This window comes from Siniperca chuatsi, linkage group LG18 (genome assembly GCF_020085105.1).
Source record: "Siniperca chuatsi isolate FFG_IHB_CAS linkage group LG18, ASM2008510v1, whole genome shotgun sequence".
Taxonomy (NCBI): domain Eukaryota; kingdom Metazoa; phylum Chordata; class Actinopteri; order Centrarchiformes; family Sinipercidae; genus Siniperca; species Siniperca chuatsi.
The window spans coordinates 25441971-25467597 of record NC_058059.1 but is presented as its reverse complement, the minus strand read 5'-3'; the positions used below and the strand labels follow the sequence as shown (position 1 = coordinate 25467597).

The 25627-nt window shown below is 43.5% G+C and overlaps 1 protein-coding gene across 8 annotated transcripts in view; it reads left to right on the top strand.

The window, feature by feature from the left end:
* LOC122865149 (glutamic acid-rich protein-like) overlaps positions 1 to 25366 on the top strand; it is an 86499-nt gene extending 61133 nt beyond the window's left edge. For 4 of the 8 annotated variants that reach the window (XM_044173180.1, XM_044173178.1, XM_044173179.1 and 1 more), the window contains 5 exons: positions 2244 to 2385; positions 18778 to 19201; positions 20434 to 20676; positions 20881 to 21128; positions 22411 to 25366. In XM_044173180.1, coding sequence (XP_044029115.1) covers positions 2252 to 2385; positions 18778 to 19201; positions 20434 to 20676; positions 20881 to 21128; positions 22411 to 24430 — 3069 coding nt within the window. In that variant the 5' untranslated portion in view covers positions 2244 to 2251 and the 3' untranslated portion in view covers positions 24431 to 25366. Of the gene's footprint in view, positions 1 to 2243; positions 2386 to 7377; positions 8529 to 8662; positions 8911 to 18254; positions 18278 to 18777; positions 19202 to 20433; positions 20677 to 20880; positions 21129 to 22410 lie in introns of those variants that run through there. The other 4 variants (XM_044173183.1, XM_044173177.1, XM_044173184.1 and 1 more) reach the window with 4 other exon arrangements.
* The last annotated feature ends 261 nt before the right edge of the window (positions 25367 to 25627 follow it).

The following is a 25627-nucleotide window of genomic DNA, read 5'->3' as shown; positions in this document are numbered from 1 at the left end:
AAGTTCTATTCATTTTACTTTTTCACATTATGCAAATTAGCAAAAAAATCCATCATGGCGGACTTCAATAGTCTAAGAGACTTTTTTATAGGATACATTGAGCTGGACTTGTGAGAGAAATTTCAAGTCAATCGGACACATGGTGTGAAGGGCGTGGCCTTTCCAAAATTGCATTATTGGGCCTTAATTACAGCACCACCATGTGGTCGTTTAGGCTCATATTTCTGTGGAAGGACTTGCACATCATTTACAGTTATTGGGCCAAGTTTCGTGTTTCTAGCTCATTCCAGCTCACGGCAATTTGAGCTGCGGCATAAAATAACAAATAATAAATTTAGATGCAGGCGGCAATGGGTGGGTTTTCAAACCTTTGCCGTGTAATCTGCTCTGAGCAGAAACACGCAGCAGAACTGAAGACTCCTGATCTATCAAAGCGCTGCGAAGGCCTACTACATCTCTGCAACAAAATTGACACCACGCCACGGACACGCCCTTTGACGAAAACTCAAGCTTTGGATAACTTTTCATCGCAAAGCAGGATGACGTCCGGCAAGGAGATCGCGGGGTGTCTTTGCCAGATGTTGTCTGTTCAATGCAGCTCTGAATTTTCATTTGTTTTGGACACTCCACATAGGAGTTAAATGTCACTTCCTGTGTCCACTATGTGATGTTTTCTAACACCACATAGTTGGCTATCATGCACCACACAACACGAAGATTTCATGTAAAACGGATCATTTTGCCACAGAATGCTTACTTCCTGTTGCCACTAGCTGGCACTATGACTTTACGTCATTATTGGCCTGTAGATGTGATCAGGGTGCGACTCTTATCAAACATGTGAAATTTGAAGGAGATTGGACAGTGTAAACTGAAGTTACAGCATCTTCCTTTTTAAACATTACTTCCCGTGTCCAGTATGTGGCGCTAGAGAACACACATTATGATGGTTGCTCTAAACAAATTCGGTTTTGGTAACTTTTGCAAATCACTCAAAACACTATATACTAACAAACAGCTCTATTAAACTTAACAGTGGCATATCCCCAAGATTTCATTTAAAACACTGGGTCCAGCAAGGGTGTCCTCTATCTGTATGCCTTTTCCTTCTAGCGGCACAGCTACTTAATTTACAGATTAAAGTCACTTCTTTAAAAGGCATTGCTATTGCCAACGGGGAAATAATTATCAGCTAACAGATGATACTGCACTGTTTCTTAAAAATGCCTCCCAAATTTCAGTGGCAGTCAGCACGATCCAGTCCTTCTCCAAGGCATCTGGGCTCTCCGTTAACTTCAATAATTGTGAAATATTACCAGTGAATAAATGTACAGTGACCTCAGTTTCCAATATCCCTGTGAGAAACTATGTTACATAACTCGGGGTCCAAATTACCAAAGACGGGAAATCCAGAGGAACTTTAGACTTTAATCTAATTATTGAAAAGACCAAAAAGGTTCTCAACCACTGGTTACAAAGAGATTTGTCTTTGAAAGGCAGAGTTTTGCTCATAAGGCAGAAGGTATATTGTGTCTAACCTATGCTGTTCAGTGATTAATAGATTTACATATTGAATTATTAACATATAATCATTTGTTAATAATTCAATGTGTAAATCTATTGATAGAATGTTAAGTAATTTCTTATGGAAAAACAACTTCAGCTCTCTTAATACATTCAAAATAAAATGGATCAAACAATATCTAAAAAAAATGTTACTTCTATTTGGAATTTTATCTCTCATCACGTCTTTTCACATTTAGATGGCCTAAAATTCATTATGCTTTGTAATTCAATTCCATTTATATAGCGCCAATTCATAACAGAAGTTCTCATTGCACTTTTCCTATAAAGCAGGCCTAGACCGTACTCTTTATATTATTTACAGACCCAACAAATCCCTGTAACTACAATATTTTAAAAAAATCCCACTTAAACTCGCCAATTTTCATCAACAGGTTCTTTTGGCATGGTCACTGATTTACAAGCACAATTTTTCTCTGCAGAGATGTTAAATTTGGAACAACTAATATATATAAGAACAAATCATTATTTTATGATAAATGATTTAACAATGGTATTATACTAGTGAGCCAGCTGTTTAATAGAGATGGACTACTGTACAATTACTCAGAATTTCTCACTAGGTACCTAAATGTTACACTTTAGAAATGCAACTTAATGGCATGAGTGCAATGTTTGTTGCTGTTTCTGTTAATTGATTGTTCATGTGTGTCTCTTAGGCAACAGGATGTTGCCAAAAAAGGAGGAACAGAGATCATTCAGCAACGGGCCGCTGAGAGACAAATGGGAGAAGAGAGCTCAGAGCATGGCGGACCAATGCAAACAGGAGGCTGAGTGGAAGGAGAAAAGTTCCCTTAAAGTGTGAGAATATTTGATGTTTATAGTTTTGTATCAAGATCATAAGGTGAAAGTGTGGAAAACTTTAGCATCATTCAAAATGTATTTTACCATACAGTAAAGATCTTGAAAATATCATTAAACTGTGGCTACAATCATCTTAAAAACTTGATGAACTGGCTGTAATGTTCTTAGGTTAATTAATTACTGACTCACCTGCAACAGCTTACAGTTTTATGAGAGAGAACTACAGTTAGGAGCTCAGGTCAAATAAAACCAAACCTCAACAAAACAGTATCCTTAAAAATTACATTAACATGGAAGTTCAAGCTCCAACAATTCAAATCAAACTTTTTTTTAAAGCTCTGCCAAAACTCAACTGGTTCTAGCCTTATAACTTAAACTAACCAACACATTTATGGAGCTAGTTGAGGGGACCACCTGAAAAGATGGTTTCAGGTCATATATCTTTCTGGCGAGATAATGCCACCACACCAGCTACCTGAGGCATTGTTAGCATCTTAAAACATTGGGGGCTTAGCCCAGCCCAGGAATCTTTTCTTTCACCTGATAACGGCACCATTTTCAAATTATTTCAGAGTAAAATTAATATAAGATGTGAGACTCTGTGGACTCAGGTGCGCAGGCTGACCTCTAAATATCATCTTTGAATGGCACACTAATGTGAAGAGGGAAATTATACAAAACATACTGAAATAATGGGTACATTTTTTTCTTCTAAATAATTAAAAGTGACACTGACTGAGTAGACACATTTCCTTCCTGTAGAATGATGGACTGTTGAAGTGGATGTCACGCAAGGGAGCAGGAAACACAAGGAATAGGACCCAATTGCAGACAAGAGGCAGAACAGATGTAATTCATTAATTTATTACGGGAAAGGCTTTGTCAGGCAGGCAGACATCCAAATTGGGAAGGCAGTCCAAGACAAGCAAACAAATAAGACAAGGAGCAGGCAATAAACAAAATCCAACAAAAGTCCAGGCGAGATCCAAGCAAACGCAGAAATAAATCCAAAGAGACTTAGGAGAAGCACAGGAAACAAGGCTGGGAAACCTGACGTGTAGTCCACATATCACTGCTGATGCAAATGATCATGACAATAAACTGACACTGAACAAAGAAAAAAACCCGGACTAAATACACTGAGATAGGGGAGACAACGAGACACAGATGCAAATTATCAAGGCAAAACAATCTAAACTGGAGGGAAAGCAAAGACAGGAAGTAAAACCACAACACACACGAGGAGAAGAGAACACTATAAAATAAAACAGGAAACAGGATAAAACACCAAAACTATGACATAGACTAATTTACTTTTTAAATATTATTAATATTATAATAATAACAATAGTAATAATAATAATAATAATAATAATAATAATAATAATAAATGATTATAAGCAGTCTACCTTGCTGCTGGCAATGGAAGCATGGAATGACCTGTTGCTATCTTGCTATCTGTTTGCTATTAAAAGTGAACTAAAAAGTGAAAGTGAAAGTATGTGCCGTTACTAGGACTGTTACTGATTTGCCTTCGGAGCTGGTCAGTTGTGCCTTGCAATTAGTCTTATTTATGATGATTTACATTTGAGACGCCACAGATGAATTCATTCATTTGGGTGATTAACTGAACATTTGTTTGGAGACTGCATTATCTTTTGTCCCATAATCCTGAGACCCATTGAACGCAGCATTGGCCAGTCTGACCTGTGACCCGGATGTCACCAGGTCAATAAAAAGGTCACAGACGATTTGTTCTCTCTCTTTCTCCTGGAATTCTTCACTGCAGCGGACAGCCATGGCTGTCTCCCTCTCAGTGTGGCCTGCTCAGTAGCAGACACCCATTTGAACTCTCTCCTCCTGGCTTTGCCATTTAATCTGCTCGGAGCAGAAACACACAGCAGAACCAAAGTCTCCTGACCAAAGTAAAGTTCTGCTAAGGCCTATTAGAGCTCTGCAACAAAGTTTATTGCAAACGGCTGCCACACACAAAGCCTACCACCTAACTTCACATGCTAACAGGAGCACGAAATAAGTTAACGCCAAGCTGTTAACTCAGTAAGGACAACCACAGGGGGAGTGACCTCCGATCTCAACAAGCGGACACTGCACAGCAAAAGACGCTTCCACAGCAGAACCACAATTCTTCCCAGCTTGGCTTGTCTACAACAGACTGACCGCCAGCTAACAGCAGCACCAAAGCCACCTCTCTTTCCCTCCTACGGACGGGTAATGTAACAACTGGGCATATTCAATGTATTTAATTTATATAGCACCAATTCATAACAGAAGTTATCTCATAGCATAGAGCAATAGTGTATATAGCTAAGCAAAGGACTGTTTAAGTTTTGTACATGTGAGGTTACTGATGTGTTTTCATGAGGTTTTATTGTTGTGATCTTCTCCATGGTTAACATGAGGTTATTATTGTAACCGTAGTTTTCAGCCACCGCTAAGTTGATGTTAGTTTATGTTATGCTCCACACAGAGTCTTTGCATGCTAACCAACTCCTTTTAACTTGGCACCATTATCTTAAACAGATCACACACATACACTTCTAGTTTAGCCCCTAAAGACACACAGCGGAGAGTTACTTTAAAGCTCCCGCTTCACATGTTGCTTTGTTTCTGACCACATGGGTTCATGCGTGTGCACGTGAGCCATACGGAGGCAGAACAAAGAAATATACACACATTCCTTTTGGCGTGCATCCAGACCTGCACACACATACACACACACCCTTTGTTCTGTAGTTTAGTGTATTTAGAGTTAGTCTTCATATTGTGTGTTTTTGCTTTATTTAGCTTTTTAAATAAAAGCTTGTGTATAATTATGCTGGTTTCTTTAATGTTGCTCAAGAGTGAGTAATATGCCAACCTCTTCTATGTTGAACTCCAAATCCTTCAACCTACTAGCTATTGGTGGTAATTCTGGTTACAGTTATTAATTTTATCATCAATCTGAGTTCCAAGGTAATAATTTAGTGTATTTTATGAGACTCAATCAATTAATTGGCTTTCATTTCTCTTTTTTAAGAAGAGTGGTGCCCCCGAGGACTATTAAAGTTATTTATGATTATCTTTGATAATTCTGATAGCCATAATTAATTGATCGCACCTACACAAAGTGGGTGCCCCCCTTTAAACATTGTAAATCACAACAGCTATAATAAAGGTGTGCCTTGGAAATACTTGTTTTCATAAATGGTGCCTTGTGACAAACGTTTGAGAACCACTGGCTAGCTAAAGAGCCCTCTTCTTCACCAACCTGAGCTTGTAGATGAGGCACTCTCATGTATTCATCTGCTGCTACATCAACAGGAGGTAACTCTTCCTCCACCTCCTCTAGCCTCGCCTGCTCCTCGTTGCCTTTTTCTTTTTGAAAAAGCTTCTTATATCCATAGCCTTCAAGTCTTGCCTTAGTACATTTGCTAGCTAGCTACCACCAAATGCCAACAAGTGCGCTCTCTCTTTCATCTCGCTCACACAAAATGCACACTTGGCAAGTAGTGTGAAGTAGATCTGCTGCTTGAATGACACAGAGGACCCAAAACGTACTTGCGTTTTAGATCAACGATATCATAATATTTTTGAGGGCTTTAATGCATCGCAATGACAGATGAATAGATCCGGGGATGTTTTTTTTATTTTTCTTTGTGCTGGTTCATTATTATCATTATATATATTATTTGTTGTCTGCCGCTTTGGCTGAAATTCCCATGAGCTGGAATGAGCTATAAACACGAAACTTGGCCCAATAACTGGAAATGATGTGCTTGTGCTTCCACAGAAATATGAGCCCAATCGGCAAAATGACTTGAAATTTCTCTCATAAATCCAGCTCAATGAGCTCTACAAAAAAGCCTCTTGGACCACTAAATCCGCCTAAGAAGGTTCTGAGACAAGGTGCTTGGTGTAATTTTTCAAGTCAATAGGGCCATTATTTATAAAAATATGGCCATATGAAAATTGACACTGTCATGTCTCACCCCATCCTCACTTGATTATTCAAATATACTAGATTTTTTTTCAAAATGCCGCAGAGGGGATTTGGTCAAGTGGGCTTGTTCTACACCCCACCCACACTGTGTGTCAGAATATAAGGAATCGACATCTAAATTTTGACATTTGGCACACCTCAGAATGGGGCAGTCAGTGTTCCCATTCGGACAGCCCGCCGTGTCAAAAATTTTCCCATTTGTCACACATTTGGAAACCCTGAACATCGAGAGAGAGAGAGAGAGAGAGAGGAATGGCGTGTCTGCAGCGTGGTGTCGAACTTCGATATTTCGCCACAAAAGAGGAAGTTGGTACATGGTCACATCTGCCTCAAACTCCACGTTTAAAATCAGTCCCGACCTGACGACAGCTACATGGCATGTCCTGTAGATGTCCGTCATAGTGCCACCTACTGTCAACAGGAAGTTACGTTCTCTAAACAAACTACTCCTAACAGATTAACCAGATCCACCTCAAATTTGTTCAGCAAAATCTTAAGACCTTGATGGTGCTCCATAGTGAAGGGTGTGTGTGTGTATGTGATCCAAAATGTCTACTTGGCAAGCTTACGTGAGTCCTAAACCATTACTTAATTATGCTGCTATAGACCTAGACTACCAGGAGACTTCCCATGACGCACCTCTCTCCTCCTCTCCATCTGTGTGCATTCATATCCCATTAATGCATGTTACTAACTAGACCCATAGTTTTGTGCTTTCTCGTCTCTCTCCTTTCTCCTTCTGTCACTTTCACCAGGTATTTGTGCCTCCGAGATGCAGAGTCTGGATCTATGATTATGGGCCTCCTACTGCTCCCATGTTCCTGCTTGACAACCACACTGCAATTATTATTATTAGTCTTATTACTATTATAGGAATAATAATTTATTCCTATCATTATTATTCCTATTATTGTTTTATTAATATTAATATTACCACTACCATTACATTATTATTATTTTTAAAATGTGGAATTTGCATTGGGCCACTGTATGAACTCTCTCTCTCTCTTCTGCTCGAGGTTTCTGCCTCTTAAAAGGCAGCAGCCAGGGCTTAAAATGTAATATTTAATGTTTTCTGTTTTGTCATTCTCTAATTACCCTTACTTTTAAGGCCCACAGCAAAGCAAGTACACATTTTGATTGTAAAAAGTCTATCAACTGATGCTTGAGTTAACTTCCCTCCCCAGTGCTGAAAAGGGACAGATGATGTCATTCTCAATATTAAGTAGCCATGTGCTTCTGAGCGCATGGCTTATTATTATTCAGAATGAAGTCATCAAACCACTTTTCTGTGTTAACCTCCCTAGCTGTAAACCATAAACAGCTGTTTACCTTCTAACACTGCTCTCACAGTGTAGCCAGTTTCACTGATTATAGTGGAAGTGTAGTACAGCATAGGACCCCCAGCAGTCATGGCATCCGACAGATGTGTGGATCTCACCCAAACTGTTAATGTTGTACCATACTGTGTGATACAGATGCGAATTTAGCCCCTCGCAAAAAGAGACATGTAGTGGGCGATCTTGCAATTGCTGCATTGTCTGAATTAAAAATATAATTTGAGGGGTTCAATGGGTATTTTTACTCGGTTAAATATTGGGATGGCAAAGTTACACTGCATGCAGGGACTTGTGCAGGCGATGGTTTTGCGGATGATGAAACATGGCATGGCTGTATGTCTGTAAAAGGAAACTGTTTCGTTGTTTTGTACCTTGATCAGTCTGGTTATCCTGAAACACTTTATATGTCGCAATGGACCAGCACTACAGGTCCTGCTACATATCGTGTTGAAGCAGATCGTTTCATTAGGCCATCAGATGAGTTTATTTTTCTTAGTGTTTGTGAAGATAGAGTGTAATTACGTCCAGAGAACGTGAAGAACGGAGATTACATCCGTACTCTCTCACTCTTCAAGAATATACCTCATGGTTTAAAAACATGTTCTTTATCCAGTGGTGCAAGTGGAGGACTCTGCAAAGAGTGTTTAGTGAAGTTGACGAAGCTATCAAAAGAGAACGTTTCTTATGAATGTATTAGAAAACGCCTTGTTTTTGTTGAAATACCGACTGTTGTGCAATCAGGCCTTCTGCCATCCATGTGTAGGCCGAAAATCAGACACGCTGACTGCTAATAACAAATGGTAGGTTGAACATGTTGAATACCCTATAGATTGCATGCACATGTGATTGTGTGATAAGCTTCATTTTACACAGTGTTTTTCTGTCTTTCTAATGTAATTTTTAATTTTTTTTAATTGTTTTTCACAATACTTAGATAAACTCTGTTGAGCAGGTGGCTCGTTGGAACTCCGGGTCCTCCTCAATCTCCGCTGGCCAGCACACGTCCGCCGCCGTCTCCGACATCTCCCCAGTCCCCTCCAGAATATTTGGCATGTCAGTTGCCCTGGTCACCTTCATCATCTCCGCAGCCCTTGGTACCTATCGCCACCTTTATCTCCGCCTCCACCATCTCTGCTGTTCCATGCACCTCCAGCATCTCCACCACCCACTGACTTACAAGAGGCAAGCGGAGACAGGGCTAGTGAGCAGCCGGACAGAGCGCTCATAGACGGTGTTAAAACAATTGTCTTTCATCTGCTCAATACTGTTTTGTACAAGTATTGGAGGAGATCTGCTATGGCTGTCAGATTCAGTAGTTCAATTTGGTTACTTAGAGAGGTAGATGAGTAGAAAGTTTACAGTATTAGGAACATTGTAACCATACCCTATATATTTTTTGTTTGTTTTTCTTTTGTGTCATGGGAAATAGTTTGAAAGGTCTTGTTTAGGGCCGTCAGGGAGCGGTACATTATATGTGAGCTTATAGATCAGGCAATTGATAAAGTGAACAATGTCACAAAGTACAAAGTCAAGTCAATCTGTCTGATGTCTGTAGATTAGAAAAATTGATGGATGTAGTAAGAGCTCAGTCTTGTGCAACGCCTTGGGAAGAGGTGGAGCAAATGACTGTAACAAGGATGATGATTCAAAACTCGGTGTTGGAGACTTTTCGTGCTGTAATTATGCATACCACTGATGATTTTAAAATGATAAAAGTGCAACACATGCTTATGCTGTACACGTTGTTTGTAGACACCATAAGTCTTTGTGTTCAAGAACAACAATGTTGCGACACTTTACATGTGTTGCAAAAGATGTACATTTTCAAAAACAGTAAAACCGGCGTTCCTGGTTTAGCCGAAACTTGCATGTGTTAAAATATTCTTCATAGTCTTTATCTTTATTGTTGTGTCCAATATACATTGTTGTATGCAGAAAATGTTTTTTTTAATACGATTAGCACAACAACAAAATAATAATAAACGTAACATGCACAATCTGATCATATGTGTTCCATCTTAATTATGGATTACGTTTAAAAAAATTTACTACGACCTGGGAGGGCTGGGAAGCGTGTTTAAGCTTTGCAATGTGGTCAGGTAATGTACAGGAGTGACACCTACGCTACCTGAGGTTAAACGCTTTTTAGTGAGGCAATAAAACGGGGGCAGCCAAAGCTGCTAAACATTTCCCGAGAAACAGGGTTCTGGTTAGTGGAATAGACAAGCAGTTCCATATTGATCTAGTTGATATGTGTGAATATTCTGCAGAAAATGATAATGTACGATACTTGCTGACATGTATCGACGTATTTTCTAAATATGCTGTCATGGTATAGCTGTACCATTCCTAGTGTCTGTCTGTTTGTCACCTGTTAGTTCCCCTCCTGTGTGTGTGTGTGCTGGGGGCACGGCCTCAGTGACTGCCAATCAGTGACTGACACACCTGCTACCCATCTGATCCTGCTCACCTGCTCTCCATCCACAATCAACACCTGACAGTATATCTACCCGGCTCTTCTCACCAGTTTTCACCAGATCATCCGTTTCCCCAAGTGGAATTATGCATCAGCTTCTGACTTACCTTCCTACAGCGTTACCTTTATGCTATCTGAAACCCATACTAACTTTTTGACTCCCTGTGTTCAGGTTCGTTCCTCTCACCTGCCTCTAAGTTGCACACTGGTTTCCCAGGAGGACCTCACCTCAGATCTCCACTGCTCCACCACAGCCTGCTCTCCTTTCTCCGCCTGCCTGCTCTCTCAGGTCTCTTGCCAGCCTGTCTTCACCCAGTCCACCAGCTCCCAGCGATTACCTCCACACTCCTGGTTCCTTATTGTACTTCCTAATAAACGGACACTAACTACTTCACTCCCTCTGTGCTAGTCGTGCTTTTGGGTCCAGCTACGGTGTACCACGGTAGAACGATCTGGCCAACGTGGACCCAGCTGACATTAATCTGGACCCAGCTGGAATTCAGCGAGCACTCTCCTGCCAAGGACAGCTGTTGGGACAACACGAGCACACAATCCAGACATCTTGGAACACAGCCAAACCATCTTAAGACAGGTATTCCAATTAACTACTCAATTCGCCATTCTAACTTCCCAACGCTCTCAACCTGATTCCACAGCTCCAGGTCGCTGGTCTCCCCCCTCTGATTCCCTACCGAGCCATGCTGGTGTGCTTCCTATCAGGGAGTCTTATGCCACGGACCTGGGTCTCTTTACCGGAGAATTGGGGAAATGCCGGGGATTCCTCATGCAATGCTCCATGGTGTTTAATCAACAGCCCTTCAGATCAAACCAAAGTACATTATATTATGGGGTTATTAAGAGGTAGAGCCTCAGCCGAAGCCATTAATTCCACTCAGCCAGTCTCCACGTTAACATTCAAGACTTTCACTACCATGCTGAGAAATGTGTTTCACCCAGACCACAGGGGAACCGCTGCTAAACGGTTATTAGAGCTCCACCAGGGAACTAGGAGTTTGGCGGATTACTCCATGGATTTCCGCACCCTAGCGGCTGATACCAGGTGGAATGAGGAAGCATTACTGGGAGAGGGCTAGTTACTCCTATTCAGTCACCAATGCTCACTCTCCACATTCTGTGAGAATGGATTGGTGTCCGCCAGCTAATCATCCCATTCCGCCCTCCACACTGCCGCCTGAGGAACCCATGCAGCTCGGCCGAGCTCATCTCTCCCTGGCGGAATGCACCCGGAGGGACTACCCAAGCCTGGGAGCTTGAGGGTTCTGCGCAGTATCTTTGCTGTTCCTAGTACTGCACTCTTCTGGGCCGAGATGTCTGGTGTTCTTCCAGGGATCTGCTGTAGCCACTCCTCCAGTTTGGGGGTTACTGCCCCGAGTGCTCCGATGACCACGGGCACCACTGCTGCCTTCACCTTCCAGGTCTTCTCCAGCTCTTCTCTGAGCCCTTGGTACTTCTCTAGTTTCTCGTGTTCCTTTTTCCTGATGTTGCCATCACTTGGTATTGCCACATCAACCACAACGGCTTTCCTCTGCTGTTTGTCCACCACCACGATGTCAGGTTGGTTCACCATTACCATTCTGTCAGTCTGAATCTGGAAGTCCCACAGGATCTTGGCTCGGTCATTCTCTACCACCTTTGGAGGTGTTTCCCACTTTGACCTCGGGGTTTCCAGTCCATACTCAGTGCAGATGTTCCTGTACACTATGCCAGCCACTTGGTTATGGCGCTCCATGTATGCTTTTCCTGCCAGCATCTTACACCCAGCAGTTATGTGCTGGATTGTCTCAGGGGCCTCTTTGCACAGCCTACACCTTGGGTCTTTTCTGGTGTGGTAGATCTGGGCCTCTATTGCTCTGGTGCTCAGGGCCTGCTCCTGTGTAGCCATGATGAGTGCCTCTGTGCTGTCCTTCAATCCAGCCCACTCTAGCCACTGGTAGGATTCAAGGGCCAGGTGGGAGACTTGTGGCGGATGGCTCGGGGCTGGACAGGTGCAGAGCTGGGGGCCTCGGGCGGACGGCCAGGGGGCTGGACAGGTGCGGAGCTGGGGGCCTCGGGCGGACGGCCCGGGGGCTGGACAGGTGCGGAGCTGGGGGCCTCGGAGCTGATCTCCCGAGGTCTGTGATGGAGACTGACACCATCCGAAGACCAGTGGCGAACACTGAGAGTCACAGGAGGCCGGCGGCGAAGACAGAGCCCTTCTGGAAGCCGGCGGCGAAGACGGAACCCTTCTGGAGGCCGGCGGCGAAAACGGAACCCTTCTGGAGGCCGGCGACGAAGACCGAGAATCTCTCGAGACCGCCGGCGGACGCTGAACCTTCCGGGAGGCCGGCAGCAAAGCCCGAGAGTCTCTGGAGGCCAATGGCGAGGACTGACCCCTTCTGGAGGCCTGCCCATCCACTCAGGAACCAATGGCGGTACAGCGGGGCCGGGAACCGGCAACGAGACATCAGGACGGGGAGCCGGCGACTGGATACCAGGGCGTGGAGCCGGCGACGGCGGGACATCAAGACAGGGTGGCGAGGCGGTTGGGCCTGGAGCTGGTAGCAAGGCGGCTGGACATGGAGCCGGCTCTGGAGCAAGAAGCTGCTGCGATCCAGCAGGGACTGGAGCAAGGGGCTGCTGCGACCAAGCAGGGACTGGAGCAAGGGGCTGCTGCGACCCAGCAGGGACTGGAGCCAGCGTGGCAGCAGGACATGGCACTGGCGACTGGACCTCCGGACATGGCGCTGTCTTCGGAGCCTCAGGCCTGGGAGTAAGGAGCTGCTGCGATCCAGCCGGGAAACGAGTCGGCTGCGATCCAGCAGAGAGTTCAGGGAACTGCTGCGATCCAGCCGGGAAACGAGTCGGCTGCGATCCAGCAGAGAGTTCAGGGAACTGCTGCGATCCAGCAGAGAGATCCAGCAGAGAGTTCAGGGAACTGCTGCGATCCAGCCGGGAAACGAGTCGGCTGCGATCCAGCAGAGAGTTCAGGGAACTGCTGAGGTCCGGCAGACAGTCCAGGGAGCTGCTGTGGCTCAGCAGCGACTGGAGCAAGGGGCTGCTGCAACCCAGCAGGGACTGGAGCCGGCGTGGCAGCAGGACATGGCACTGGCGACTGGACCTCCGGACATGGCGCCTGAGGTTCTCAGGGCTGGGAGTAAGGAGCTTCTGCGATCCAGCCGGGAAAGGAGTCGTCTGAGATCCAGCAGAGAGTTCAGGGAACTGCTGCGATCCGGCGGAGAGTCCAGGGAGCTGCCGAGGTCCGGCGGAGAGTCCAGGGAGCTGCTGAGGTCCGGCGGCGAGGACAGGGTGCGGCTGCGATCCAGCGGCGGAGGCGAGGACAGGGTGCGGCTGTGATCCAGCGGCGGTGACAGGGAGTGATGGCTGCTGCCATCCAGCAGAGACAGGGAGGTATGGCTGGAGCCATCCAGCAGAGACAGGGAGGAATGGCTGGAGCCATCCAGCAGAGACCGGGAGCGATGGCTGCCGCCATCCAGTAGATACCGGGAGCGATGGCTCCTGCCATCCAGCAGAGACCGGGAGCGATGGCTCCTGCCATCCAGCAGAGACAGGGAGTGGTGGAGAGTGACCGGAATCTGTAGGCGAGGTGGTGCCGGCTGTTGAGAGCTGGGTGGTGAGTCGGGAGACCTGCTGGGTTAGCTGTGTGATTTGGGAAACCATGGCCTTTCTGCTGTCTGTCAGAGTCTGGAGTAACTGTTCGTGCTGGCCTAGCAGAACCTCTCTGTTAGCCAGTGCTAAGTGGTAGGGTGCTACCTCCGGGTCTTTACCTGCTGGGTCCATGTTTGGTTGGATCATTCTGTCGTAAGGCGAGGTGCTAAATAGAGAAGTATGTGGACCCAAAAGCAGATGGCGAGGAAGCAGTCTCAGGGAAAAGTAGCCGGATGACTACCGTGTTTATTGTTGGGTGGAATGCAGGCAAGAACAGGCAGAGGTGAGCAGACAGGTAATGAGCAGACAAAAGCCAAAATCCAAAAATCCAAAATCCAAGAATCCAAAAATGGTCCACAGGAGAAAAAAGAATCCAAGATAAACTCACAAGATATGCTTGGCAGCAACAACACCATGTGTACAACGATGATCCAACACAGAACAAAGAAAAGACCAAGACTAAATACCCTAGGGGAGGTGAGATAACGAGACACAGGTGCAAACAATCAAGGGAGGACCAACAATCAAAACTGGAGGGAAAACACAGACAGGAAGTAAAAACACAAGACACACAAGGGAAAGAGAATACTACAAAATAAACCAGGAAGTGACAATACCACAACACTACTATTGTTCCTTCTGGGAGTGAGACCCCTTCTGTGTGGACTACCTTCCCTCTCTTTGTCACCATTCGACTGCACTTCTCAAGCCCGAATGACATCCCAATGTCAGAGCTGTAGATCCTGGTGGTGTGGATCAGTGAGTCGATGTCCCGCTCGCGTATAGCTTGATGTCATCCATGTAGAGGAGGTGACTGATGGTGGCCCCGTTCCTGAGTCGGTATCCATAGCCAGTCTTGTTGATTATTTGGCTGAGGGGGTTCAGACCTATGCAGAACAGCAGTGGGGACAGAGCATCTCCTTGGTATATGCCACATTTGATGGATACTTGTGCAAGTGGCTTGCCATTGGCCTCCAGGGTGGTTTTCCACAGCCTCATCGAGTCTCTCATGGCTCCCATGGTTGCTCTTGTAGCCAAGCATCTCTAGGATCACTGCTGCTGAGGCATAGATCAGCTCATTGGTTTCAGTGATGGTTGTGGTAGGGATTGCTCTCAATGCTGCATTCACATCTTCTAGGAGACTTTCTGATGGTACTTCACTTAGCCGTTGTAGTTGGCGTCGGGGTTGCCTTGTATTCATCCTCGCCATGATCTTATCTTTCAGGTCAGTCGCTGCCTCGTTCGAAGTAGTTCATTATCACACAGAGATTCTGGAATGCCGTTCACAAGGTTAATATGTGTTATCTTAAGGAGTTGACTATATAAAGGTTACCAGCACGAATAAATGTAAATAATAGCATCAATCCTGTGTGAAATAACTTTTGCTGCATTTTCAATAACACTCTTGACAATCAATCTTTCCACAATTTGATGGCCCACTCACCACCAAACTAAAAGGATGCTGCAGTCTGCTGTCAAACCCGTGGTCTGTCTGTCCATAAGGTAGTGTAGTATAATCAGGCAACACCCAGCGCTTATTGTACACGACCTGGACTTTCTTAAAAACTGTCTCGTTTTTCAGATGAAACTTCTTTTTATCATGTTTGATGTTTTCAGATACAGTTATCATGTGAGTATCAATATTCTGATCGGTCACAAAGATGTGAACCAGACCAGCCAATGACTCATGACCGACTAGGGCTGCATTTTAGCATTTAGCGTGTCACGCCTTTGCATTTGACCTGCGTTTTACCATGTTGCGTAGCACTTAGGACCCCCGATACAAACTCTGTAATGTAATCTTCCTCAGGAAGGCCACACACGCCAACAATGTAAAAACAATGCTGTCCGTGTCACAATACAATACAACACAATGCGATCATTTATCCAGCAAGCCATAAAGTTCATGCCTCGCATAAGCAGTGGTCATCGCCCTGATGTAGACAGTTACATCTCTCACTCTGGACCCTTTGCCGTCAGCAAAGACACCACTGCACCATAGCCACCTCATCTGAGATGAAACAAAACTGTCTCACATCATAATGGCCGTTGAACATCAGCTGTGTAAAGCTCTCTGGCTCTGTGATCAACTCACACGATGGCATGTTATCCCTCATTCTAAACCTACCCTACAAAGAGTTTAGAAGTAGTTTATTACAGCTCCTGGCAGCTTTGTTGACACAGATTTTATTAGGATCTAGTTTAATGTCCTCCTTTTCAACGTGTTAACGCTGTCCATTCACACTCCCACATTACTACAACTCTGAGCCCAAGGCGTGTTTTCAAGGGAAGCGTTACATAATCCTGAACGTGGCATTTCACACACCCATGAAAAAAAACAAAATGCAAATTCATAGCATGTGCGTGTGGCTGCGCTATACCTGTCCACAAAATATGGACCGAACAACTGTTCTCCATTACTGACTGCACGTTTGATCTCAATGTTTTCTGTACGCGCCAGATATTCCAGCCACTGCATAGAGAGTATGCTTTGTTCTGCTTGACATGTGCCCCTTCATACGTGAGAACCACAGTGTCGCTGGACAAAAACTGTGTTTTGAATACACCCATGCAGCTAGATGCCCAAGTGGTGAATGCAAATGGACCAAGCTGTGTGCACTTAAGAAAAGTGTTGCGATAAATCATGCATCATGCTACAGTCACTGCAGAAGATAATAAAACAAAGAAGGTTAGCTCCATGGTATAAACCCAAAACCCGCAAATTAAAGCAAATATTGCGAACTTGAAAGGAACTGCGTTCCAACAACCTGGAAGAATCTCGTTTAGCCTGGCAAGATAGTCTTAAAACATATAGGAAAGCCCTCCGTTAATGCCAGAGCAGCCTACTACTCATTAATAGAGGAAAATAAAAACAACCCCAGGTTTCTTTTCAGCACTGTAGCCAGGCTGACAGAGTCACAGCTCTATTGAGCCATGTATTCCTATAGCCCTCAGTAGTAACGATTTCATGAGCTTCTTTAATGATACAATTTTAACTATTAGAGAAAAAATTCATCACATCCTGCCCTCAACCGGTACCCATTTATCTTCAAATACAGGATCCTAAGAAACAAATGTAAAACCTGACATAATTAGGCTGCTTAAAGATGTTTTACCCTTAGTTAGCATTTCTTTATTGGATATGATCAATCTGTCTTTATTAACAGGCTATATACCACAGACCTTTTAAAGTAGCTTGTAATTAAACCTCTTCTTAAAAAGCCCACTCTTGATCCAGAGGTTTCAGCCATCTATAGACCTATATTTAACATTCCCTTTCTCTCCAAGATTCTTGAGAAAGCAGTTGCTAAACAGTTGCGTGACTTTCTAAATAACAATAGTTTATTTGAGGATTTAAAGTCAGGATTTAGAGTGCATCATAGCACAGAGACAGCACTAGTGAGAATTACAAATGACCTTTTAATTGCATTGCACAATGGACTTGTCTCTGTACTTGTCTTGTTAGATCTTAGTGCAGCATTTGACACCATTGACTATCACATCCTATTACAGAGACTGGAACATTTAATTGGCATTAAAGGAACCGCACTAAGCTACTCAGTGCACTGTTGGTATATCGCATCATGCATCAGAATGACCTGGCTGCCTCTCATGGTTACTGACGGTGTTATCCTCTGATTAACAAAGTATTACAACTGTATATAGTTATCAAATCCTGAGGCGTTATGCGCAATAAATGTATGCCCACGGTGCTTTGGCCGTCTTTAATGTTTCACAAATGCATCTACATATTTCAGTGTATTAAAACAAAGCTTGTTAACACCCCTCCGGTAGCCTAACAAAAAAAATCTTTAAGAACACAATAAAATAGGATTTTACTATATTACATCATGATTACTAGAAAAAATGGAGTATAAGATAAACTAACTAACCCACATGCACATGCACTTCCTAATGCGCAAAACCGTACCCCCTATATTACTGCTGTTAGAGAGAGTTTGGTTCTGCTGTGTGTCTGCTCCAAGCAGGCCACACTGAGGACAGCTGCTGCTGAGCAGCAGTGCTGTAGATAAAGCCAGGAGGAAAAGAGAGAAGAACAATAGCCGCTAATCCTTATATTGATCTGGTGACATCACAGGTCACAGGTCATGCTGACCAATGGTAGCTGGAAGCTGGGTCCATGGGGGGAGTTCACAACGTTTTTGTTCACAACACAGTTTTATTTTATTTATTTATATTGTGCCAATTCATAACAGAAGTAATCTCATTGCACTTTTCTTATAGAGCAGGTCTAGACCATACTCTTTATAATACAACTACGTGTGAATACCTGGAGGATTGTGGGAGAGTGAGTTCAATGGCTCTCCTTTGTTTACAGAACAAAGGAGCAGTGGCAATGGTCCCAACACGTGACTATCATCATTTGATTTAAGTGAAAATGTCCAGGTGGGGTATACACTTGATATACTGGAACATGATGTATAATTTGTGTGTTCTTTAGCGCCACAGGAAGTGACATTTAATTCCTTCCGGCAGTGTCCAGAACAAAATTCAGAGCCGTGTCTATTAATTAGTTTGTTTTTTTAGATCCGTGGCTGTTCAACATTTGGGGCTGTAGACTGACAGGCCACTGCCAGCTACTAACTATTCAGATTCAGTTCCAGAAAAAATGTTATTGTCCATCATAATTCAATGGAAACTAGTGCTGTAAGACTGAATAACTTCCACATTCACACAGACTACCTTCATCTGTGGAGGGGGCAACTGCTGTCCGTTAACAACCCAAACATCTCTGCTTCCACTGTCAGTATAAGTGTTTTCAGTTGAACTCTGCCACTGCAATAATGACAGTGGCACTTGAGAGCACAACACATAAATCAACCCCAGACTCCACTCATTCTCACAATAGCTGAGTTGATTTTATATTTTGTTTTTTGTATCCGCAGAGCTTTCTCAAAGTGGAATTATCACTGGTCACTTGTTTCTAATGGAGACTTCAGGAAGCTCACCAGCGGCACAGATGAAGCAGAAAAAAACAAGCCTAAAATCAAATTCAAAATCATTCCCCCTCCTCCCAAACTCAAACCGGTGCCGCCTCCGCCGCCGCCGCCCAAGAAAACAGCTTTATCCAAACCTTGCAGGCCAAAACGCAAAGTAGAGGTGGATGTGTTCAGGCTGTGCTGGAGAGAGTCCTGGATGAGCCTGAAGCCTCCAAAGTATCTTTATCTAAAGGCCAAAGACTCGAAAATCAGAATCCCAGGATTCACACCCATAGAGCTGACTAACAACAGGAATTACAAAGCAAAGGGGTACGGATCAGAGGCTGAATGGGCATCTTGTGCTGAGAAATGGAGTCACTCCTGGAAGCAGGTACTGAGACTGACACAATCTCATGGATTCACTTTAAAATACATTAAAACCCAGATCATTGGTCAGTTTTCAGACAGTTCCACCCATGTTTTGGGCAAAGTGTGCAAGTCAGGGAAGATGTTTTGGCTAGTGCTGGAAAGTTTCAGTGTTATTATTGCCTTGGCATACCCGGATTCAGATCTGTAAATATATCGAGTACTTTGAGTTTTTGAGTATTTGGTGTTACACACCTCTTAGGCCACAAGAGTGCAGGGAACACTAACAGAATGTGCAGGTAAGGGGTGGAAGTAAAGCAACATGCTTCATTATCCTCATTAAGCTCTAGGTTACATAAAGCTGACAACTTATGAAATCAAGAAGTGTTTTTACTGAACTTATAATTGTGTTAAAACTCCACAGGCAGCAGGAATAATAGCCACAGGCTAACAGACTAACAAGCACTGTCTACTGTCTAACTTTGGTACATGAACGAACCGGGTGATCCCCAAAGCCCTTAAGTGGTCTCTTTTGTATTTTTCAGTGTATGGGCTGCAGGTCGACATGTACAGGTAGTGCTGAGGGCAGCGATTATGTATAAGAGCTTTTTCGCCATTACTTCCCTCGTTCTTCACAGTGTCGCTCATTCGACTGCGTGGCTAGGCCAGCCTGCTCAGGTCCACTCTGGTTCTCTTCTCACTCTAACAATCAGCTTGCCTTGTTTAAGACCTGCCCTTTTGAGACTGAAAACGAAACAAAAATTAGAATTGACAACCTGTGACCATCACAGTATCCTTCCAAAATCTTATTTTTGGTGATATTTCATCAAAAATGAAGGACAATGCATGATGATGCATTGTCCTTGTACTGTGAGCACCACACTAAAAATCAAGCAAATTTAGTGTGCATACTGATATCTTTGAAAACTTTTAGTTTTCCAGTGGGAACACACTGCAGATTCAGTACTTTACATACATGCATACTAATAGAAGTAGTATGTAGTGTAGGATTAGGATACAGATCTTGAATTTCTAGAATAGCTGCTATGTTTTGTCCAGTTTGAAAATCATTTGGAAAAAAACAGTGGCAGCTCAGCAGGTGGTGGGTTCGTCCAGTCAGCTTATAAATAACATCTATCTCAAGCTGATTCATCCATAACCTCCCCAGACCACGAGAGAGACAGCTGTGAGATAGGAACAAAGTAACCAATTAACACTTTGTAAACCATCTTTTGTATTCATTGTTCTTGTTTCCAGGTGAAGAGTCCTGCCCAGTTGGAGTGCTCTGAGGAAAAACAATTCCAGTGGGAGATTTTGGTTAAAAGAAAACTGGTTTGCAAAGCTGAGATAGAAGTATATTCTCTTCCTGTCTGGGCCGGTACTTGGAAGATCATGAACTTTGCTTTCAGACAGCAGAAACAGAACTGGGATCGTATCTGGCCTGATTACCAACAAAACCTTAGCAATAAGTTTGACAAAGTACAACAACTAGAGGAGCAGGTGAGGATCACCCTCTTTACAATTATTGTTTTCCTGTTATTTTTTGCTCTTTCAACTTTGTTGGTCATATAGAAGCAAATTAAGGCAGGAAATACTGACACAGATATATTGTATGTCATGTCAGTGGCCAGATGATACATGACCACCCAGCAAAACCAATTTTTATTTTGTTTTTTAAAAATGTATGTTGTGATCGTTAAACAGGATGAGCCCTCAGACTGGGAGGATTCATGGAAACTGTCCAGGGCAGAACTTGAACCAAAAGACACCACAGTTGACGAGACAGTAACTGCAAGCTCCTTCAACACTGAAACCACAGTGATGATGAGGATAAATGATGTGTTCCTGCCCGGATGGAGTTACTCCTGGCTGCTCTCTGCAGCTCCTCTGGAGGAAGAAGAAGAACATCACAAGAACTGGAGCTCCTGCTGGGGATACAGCCAGCAGATCAGGTGGGTTGGTGTTGGTGGAGTGTCCCATGCCTAATGTCCTTTGAACTTTCAGGCATGCATTACATTAATCTGATGGCAAGTCACGACAACAATCTTACTAGGTCAGACCTATAAAGGCTGCAGCAGCACTTAGTAAAACAGAGAGAGAGAAATGCTTGTCATTACATTAACATAAAAGATGCCAGTGTTTGAATGACGATAATCCATCACTTTAACAGATAGATAAAGCCAGCAATGTTACGTATTCCATGTCTGAAAAGGACTTTATATATGGCTAAATGGCTTTGCAAAGTAGACTCTGTCAGTATATTATTATATATTAGCATAAAATGCAAATACTCAAGTAAAGTACCTCAAACTTGTACTTAAAGACCATACTTGAGTAAATGTACTTACTTTCCACCACTGGTGAACACCCCGTAAAAAAGGATAAGGCTGGCCATATTCAGTATTTCTGTTTCTGTTCTCAACAAATCTCATGAAAAGACCAAAACCAACAATGTGTTAGCCTGCCTGTCTCTTCTAGGTCTCTATCTTGTCTGTGGCACTCAGCCCCAACCCCATTTGTTCCTACTGAAGATGAAAATGTTTAAGAATGCTTTAGAAATATATAGTTATGGTTATAATCATGCAGTGCAACAGTGGCTCATTAATGTGTTTTTTATTAGTTTTTGGACAACAATGGAGCTCTATGGCACAGAGGAATAAGCTAAATCAGGATTTGGATACACATACAAATACTAAATTGTTGGTTTGGGTCTACATATTGGATTTGTTGACACTATGATAAAACATATAGAATATTTACTTTTTTGGGATCTTTAAAAAAATTTATTTCTTGTTACTGGAGGGCAAGGCAAGAGTACCCAAACATTCTAAAACATTGCATCAATCAATATTACTGAACGTCAAGTATTCTTACATAATCATATAAGCAGTATTATCTGCGCATGTACAATGCTGCAGTGATTACCTGCCCAAATTATGTTATTCCTTGCTCCTCCAGTCCTTAGGTTAGTAGTATCTCACCCTACCCCAATATCATCAGACTTGTTAGAGATTTTGTACAACAATTTTGTGGTATGAAATGCACAAAAACACATTTTATCCACAAAATGCAACTTTTTGGTAAGCATTGTGTGGCACAAAATTGAGTTGTCAGATGAAGGCTGTGAGATGTGGTTGAAAACAAGGTCAAGATTGAACTTTCATGCTCAAATGGTTTACCAATTATCAAACTGATCTGATCAAAATAAAACACAAACTACGACTATATCCACAGGTGGTGCAAGGCTTCACTGGAGTCCCATCATCGACACAGTGACATGCTGACTAGGAGACGTAAAACTACGCACCTCTTCCTCACATCACTGCTGGACACTGAGATCACAGAGTGGACGGAGGCCTGGAGGACCCCTAAAGGATGGATCAAACCAGAGGAGGACGAACTGAATGAGAGGCAGGCAGAGGGAGAAGTGGAGAAGATGATGGATGACACAGAGGAGGAGGAGGATGAAGGAGTGGTCAATGAGGAGGACAAAGAAGGAGATGAGGAGAAGGAAGATGTTGATGAAAATGAGGAGGACAAAGAAGCAGACAAGGAGGAGAGCTACAAAAAAATACACAAGCAGAAAGAAGACAAAAAAATGAACAAGAAGGATGAGGAGGATGACGGAGTAGAGGAGGAGGAGGAGGAGGAAGAAGAGGACAATATAGTACACAAGGAGAAGGATGCAGAAAACAAGAAGGATGAGGAGGATGAATCACGTAAGGAAGTGGAGGACAAAGATGTGGATAAGGACGGGGAAAGTGAGGAAGAGGGCGAAGAGGAGGACAAAGAGGTAGACAAGGGCTCGGAGGAGGAGGAAGAAGATGTAAAGGAGGAGGATGAAGACATTGAAGTGCATAAGGAGGAGGAAGGGGATAAGGAGAAGGAGGCAGAACATAAGGAGGAGAGAGACAAAAACATTAACCAAAATGGTGAGGAGGATGAAGATGAAGAGGACAAAAAACCAAGCAAGGATAAGAAAGATGAAGAAGTAGACAAGGAGGATGAGGATGAAGAAGTAGATGAGGAGGAGAAGAAGGAGGACACAGAAGCAAAAGAAAAAGATAAGATGAACAAAGTAAATAAGGAAGAGGAGGAAGACAACGAAGTTGAGCAGGAGGAGGAGAATGAAGAAGTACACGAGGAGGACAAAATTCCAAACAAAACGGATGAGGAGGATGAAGTAGACAAGGAGAAGGAGGACGAAGAAAAAGACAAGAACAAGGACAAAAACATAGAGAAGGAGGAAGCAGAAGACAAAGGCTTAGACATGGAAAAGGAGAACGAAGAAGTCGAGGAGAAAGAGGAGGATGAAGAAGTTAATGAAAAGGAGGAGGAGAATGAAGTAAAGGAGAAGGAAAAAAATGTAGACAAGGAGGTCAAGGATAAAGAAGCAGACAAAGAGGAGGAGGATGAAGAAGTAGACGAGAAGGACGAGGAGGAAGAGTTAGACAAAGAATGGGATGAGAAAGATATAGACAAGGAGGAGGAAGAGGTGGATGAAGAACTAGACGAAAAGGAGGACAAAGTAGACAATGAAGTGAAAAACAGAGAAGTAGTTGAAGAGGAAGATAGTGTAGTTCCGGGACGGGGATATGAAGAGGTAGAAGAAGAGGAGGATGAGAATGAAGCAGACAATGAGGAGGACAATGAAGAAGTGGACAAGGAGGATGATGGCAACGTAAATGAGGAGGACAAAAAGGATGAAGACAAAAAAGTAGACAGTGAGGAGGAGGAGGATGAAGAAGCAGACGAGGAGGAGGAGGATGAAGAAGTGGATGAGGAGGAGATTGACAAAGAAGACCCTGGAGTAGAGGAGATGAAGGTCAAAACTGAGGACGACGACGACCATGAGAAAGAGGAGGACAACAAAGTAGAAGAAAAGAAACCAATCAAATGCAAACCTGATGTCCCATTCCATCTGCAGTTCCATAAATTGAACGCCTCCTTCTCCTCCTGGAAGCAGTCGTGGATGGTGGCGGTAGCTCACAGAGGAGATGAGGATGAAGACGAGGAGGAGGAGGAAGAGGAGTGGTGGACTTGGAAAGAGTCGTGGAGGATTTGTCGCTGGAAGAAGCCGGACGAGGACAAGGTGGTGTATTTCTTCACCGAGCACCGGAGTCAGAGATACATGGGACTGATGCATGATGAAGACGGTATGCCAAAGAGTGAATGGACTCCGAGTTGGAAGATGTCCAAGACTGCAGAAAAGGATGCAAACACTGAAGAAGAGGAAGCGAAAGAGGAACATTGAAATGTTCTGATAGTCCTATATTTAAAAATGTCAATGGAGCTACAGCCACAGGCCTGACCAAATCCAGGAGAAAGTAGATGGAAAAACCACAAAAAAAGTATTTAGCAATATTTTTTGTAGGGTAATATCCAGGCGAAATTTGGGAGGTACATGTATCACCCCAAAACATGCAGAAACGCCTCTTGGACCCATACCCTAAACCCAACAGGAAGTCAGCCATTTTTAATTGAATGTGCACTTTTCGGCAATTTTTCGCCATTTACAGGCTCCGTGCTTTAACGAACGCCTCCTACAGAATTCATCAGAGAGACTTAAAATTTTCCCAGTGCTATCTAAAGACTTTCACCAGTAAAAGTTGTCCTATCTGTGAGTTTTTGTTGAAGGGCGTGTCCGTGGCGTTGAATTTTGATGTTTCCTGAAGAAACAGGAAGTTGCTGTAACTTCAGTGTACATGGTCAAATCTGCTCCAAACTTCACATGGTTGATAAGAGTCCCGGCCTGAAGACATCTACATGCCAATATTCTGTCAGTCATAGTGCCACCTAAAGGCAACAGTAAAACAAAGTTTTATACTTTGATGTACTCCCCCTAGCAGGTTGCCCAGATCCACCTCACATTTTGACAGAAAAGCATTGACCTTGATGATACTATATTGTGAAGCTTGTGAGTTTTCATTGAATGGTGAGTCCGTGGTGTAGCGTCAAATGCTGATGTTTTGCCATGACAGAGGAAGTTGTTGTAACTTGAGTGTACATAGTCAAATCTGTCCCAAATTTCACGTTTGATATGAGTACCGTCTTGAAGACATCTAATGGCCAATATTAAATATTAGTCTTAAGTGCCACCTACATGCAACAGGAAGTTAGCCTTCAACGAAGTAGCCCCCGCGGAATGTTTCACTTAGATGTACGAAAACTGGCAACCTGAAGTATCATCCCAACACTTACAAAAAAGCCTCTTGGAGCCATACCCTAATCACAACAGGAAGTCAGCCATTTTGAATTTACTGTGCACTTTGGGGTAATTTTTCGCCTTTTACAGGCTCCGTACTTTAACAAACTCCTCCTAGAGATTTAATCCGATCGACTTCATGGTATATCCGTGGCGTGGCGTCAAATTTTGATGTTTTGCCATGATAGAGGAAGGTCTTATAACTTGATTGTGCATGGTCAAATATGTCCCAAACTTCAAATGTTT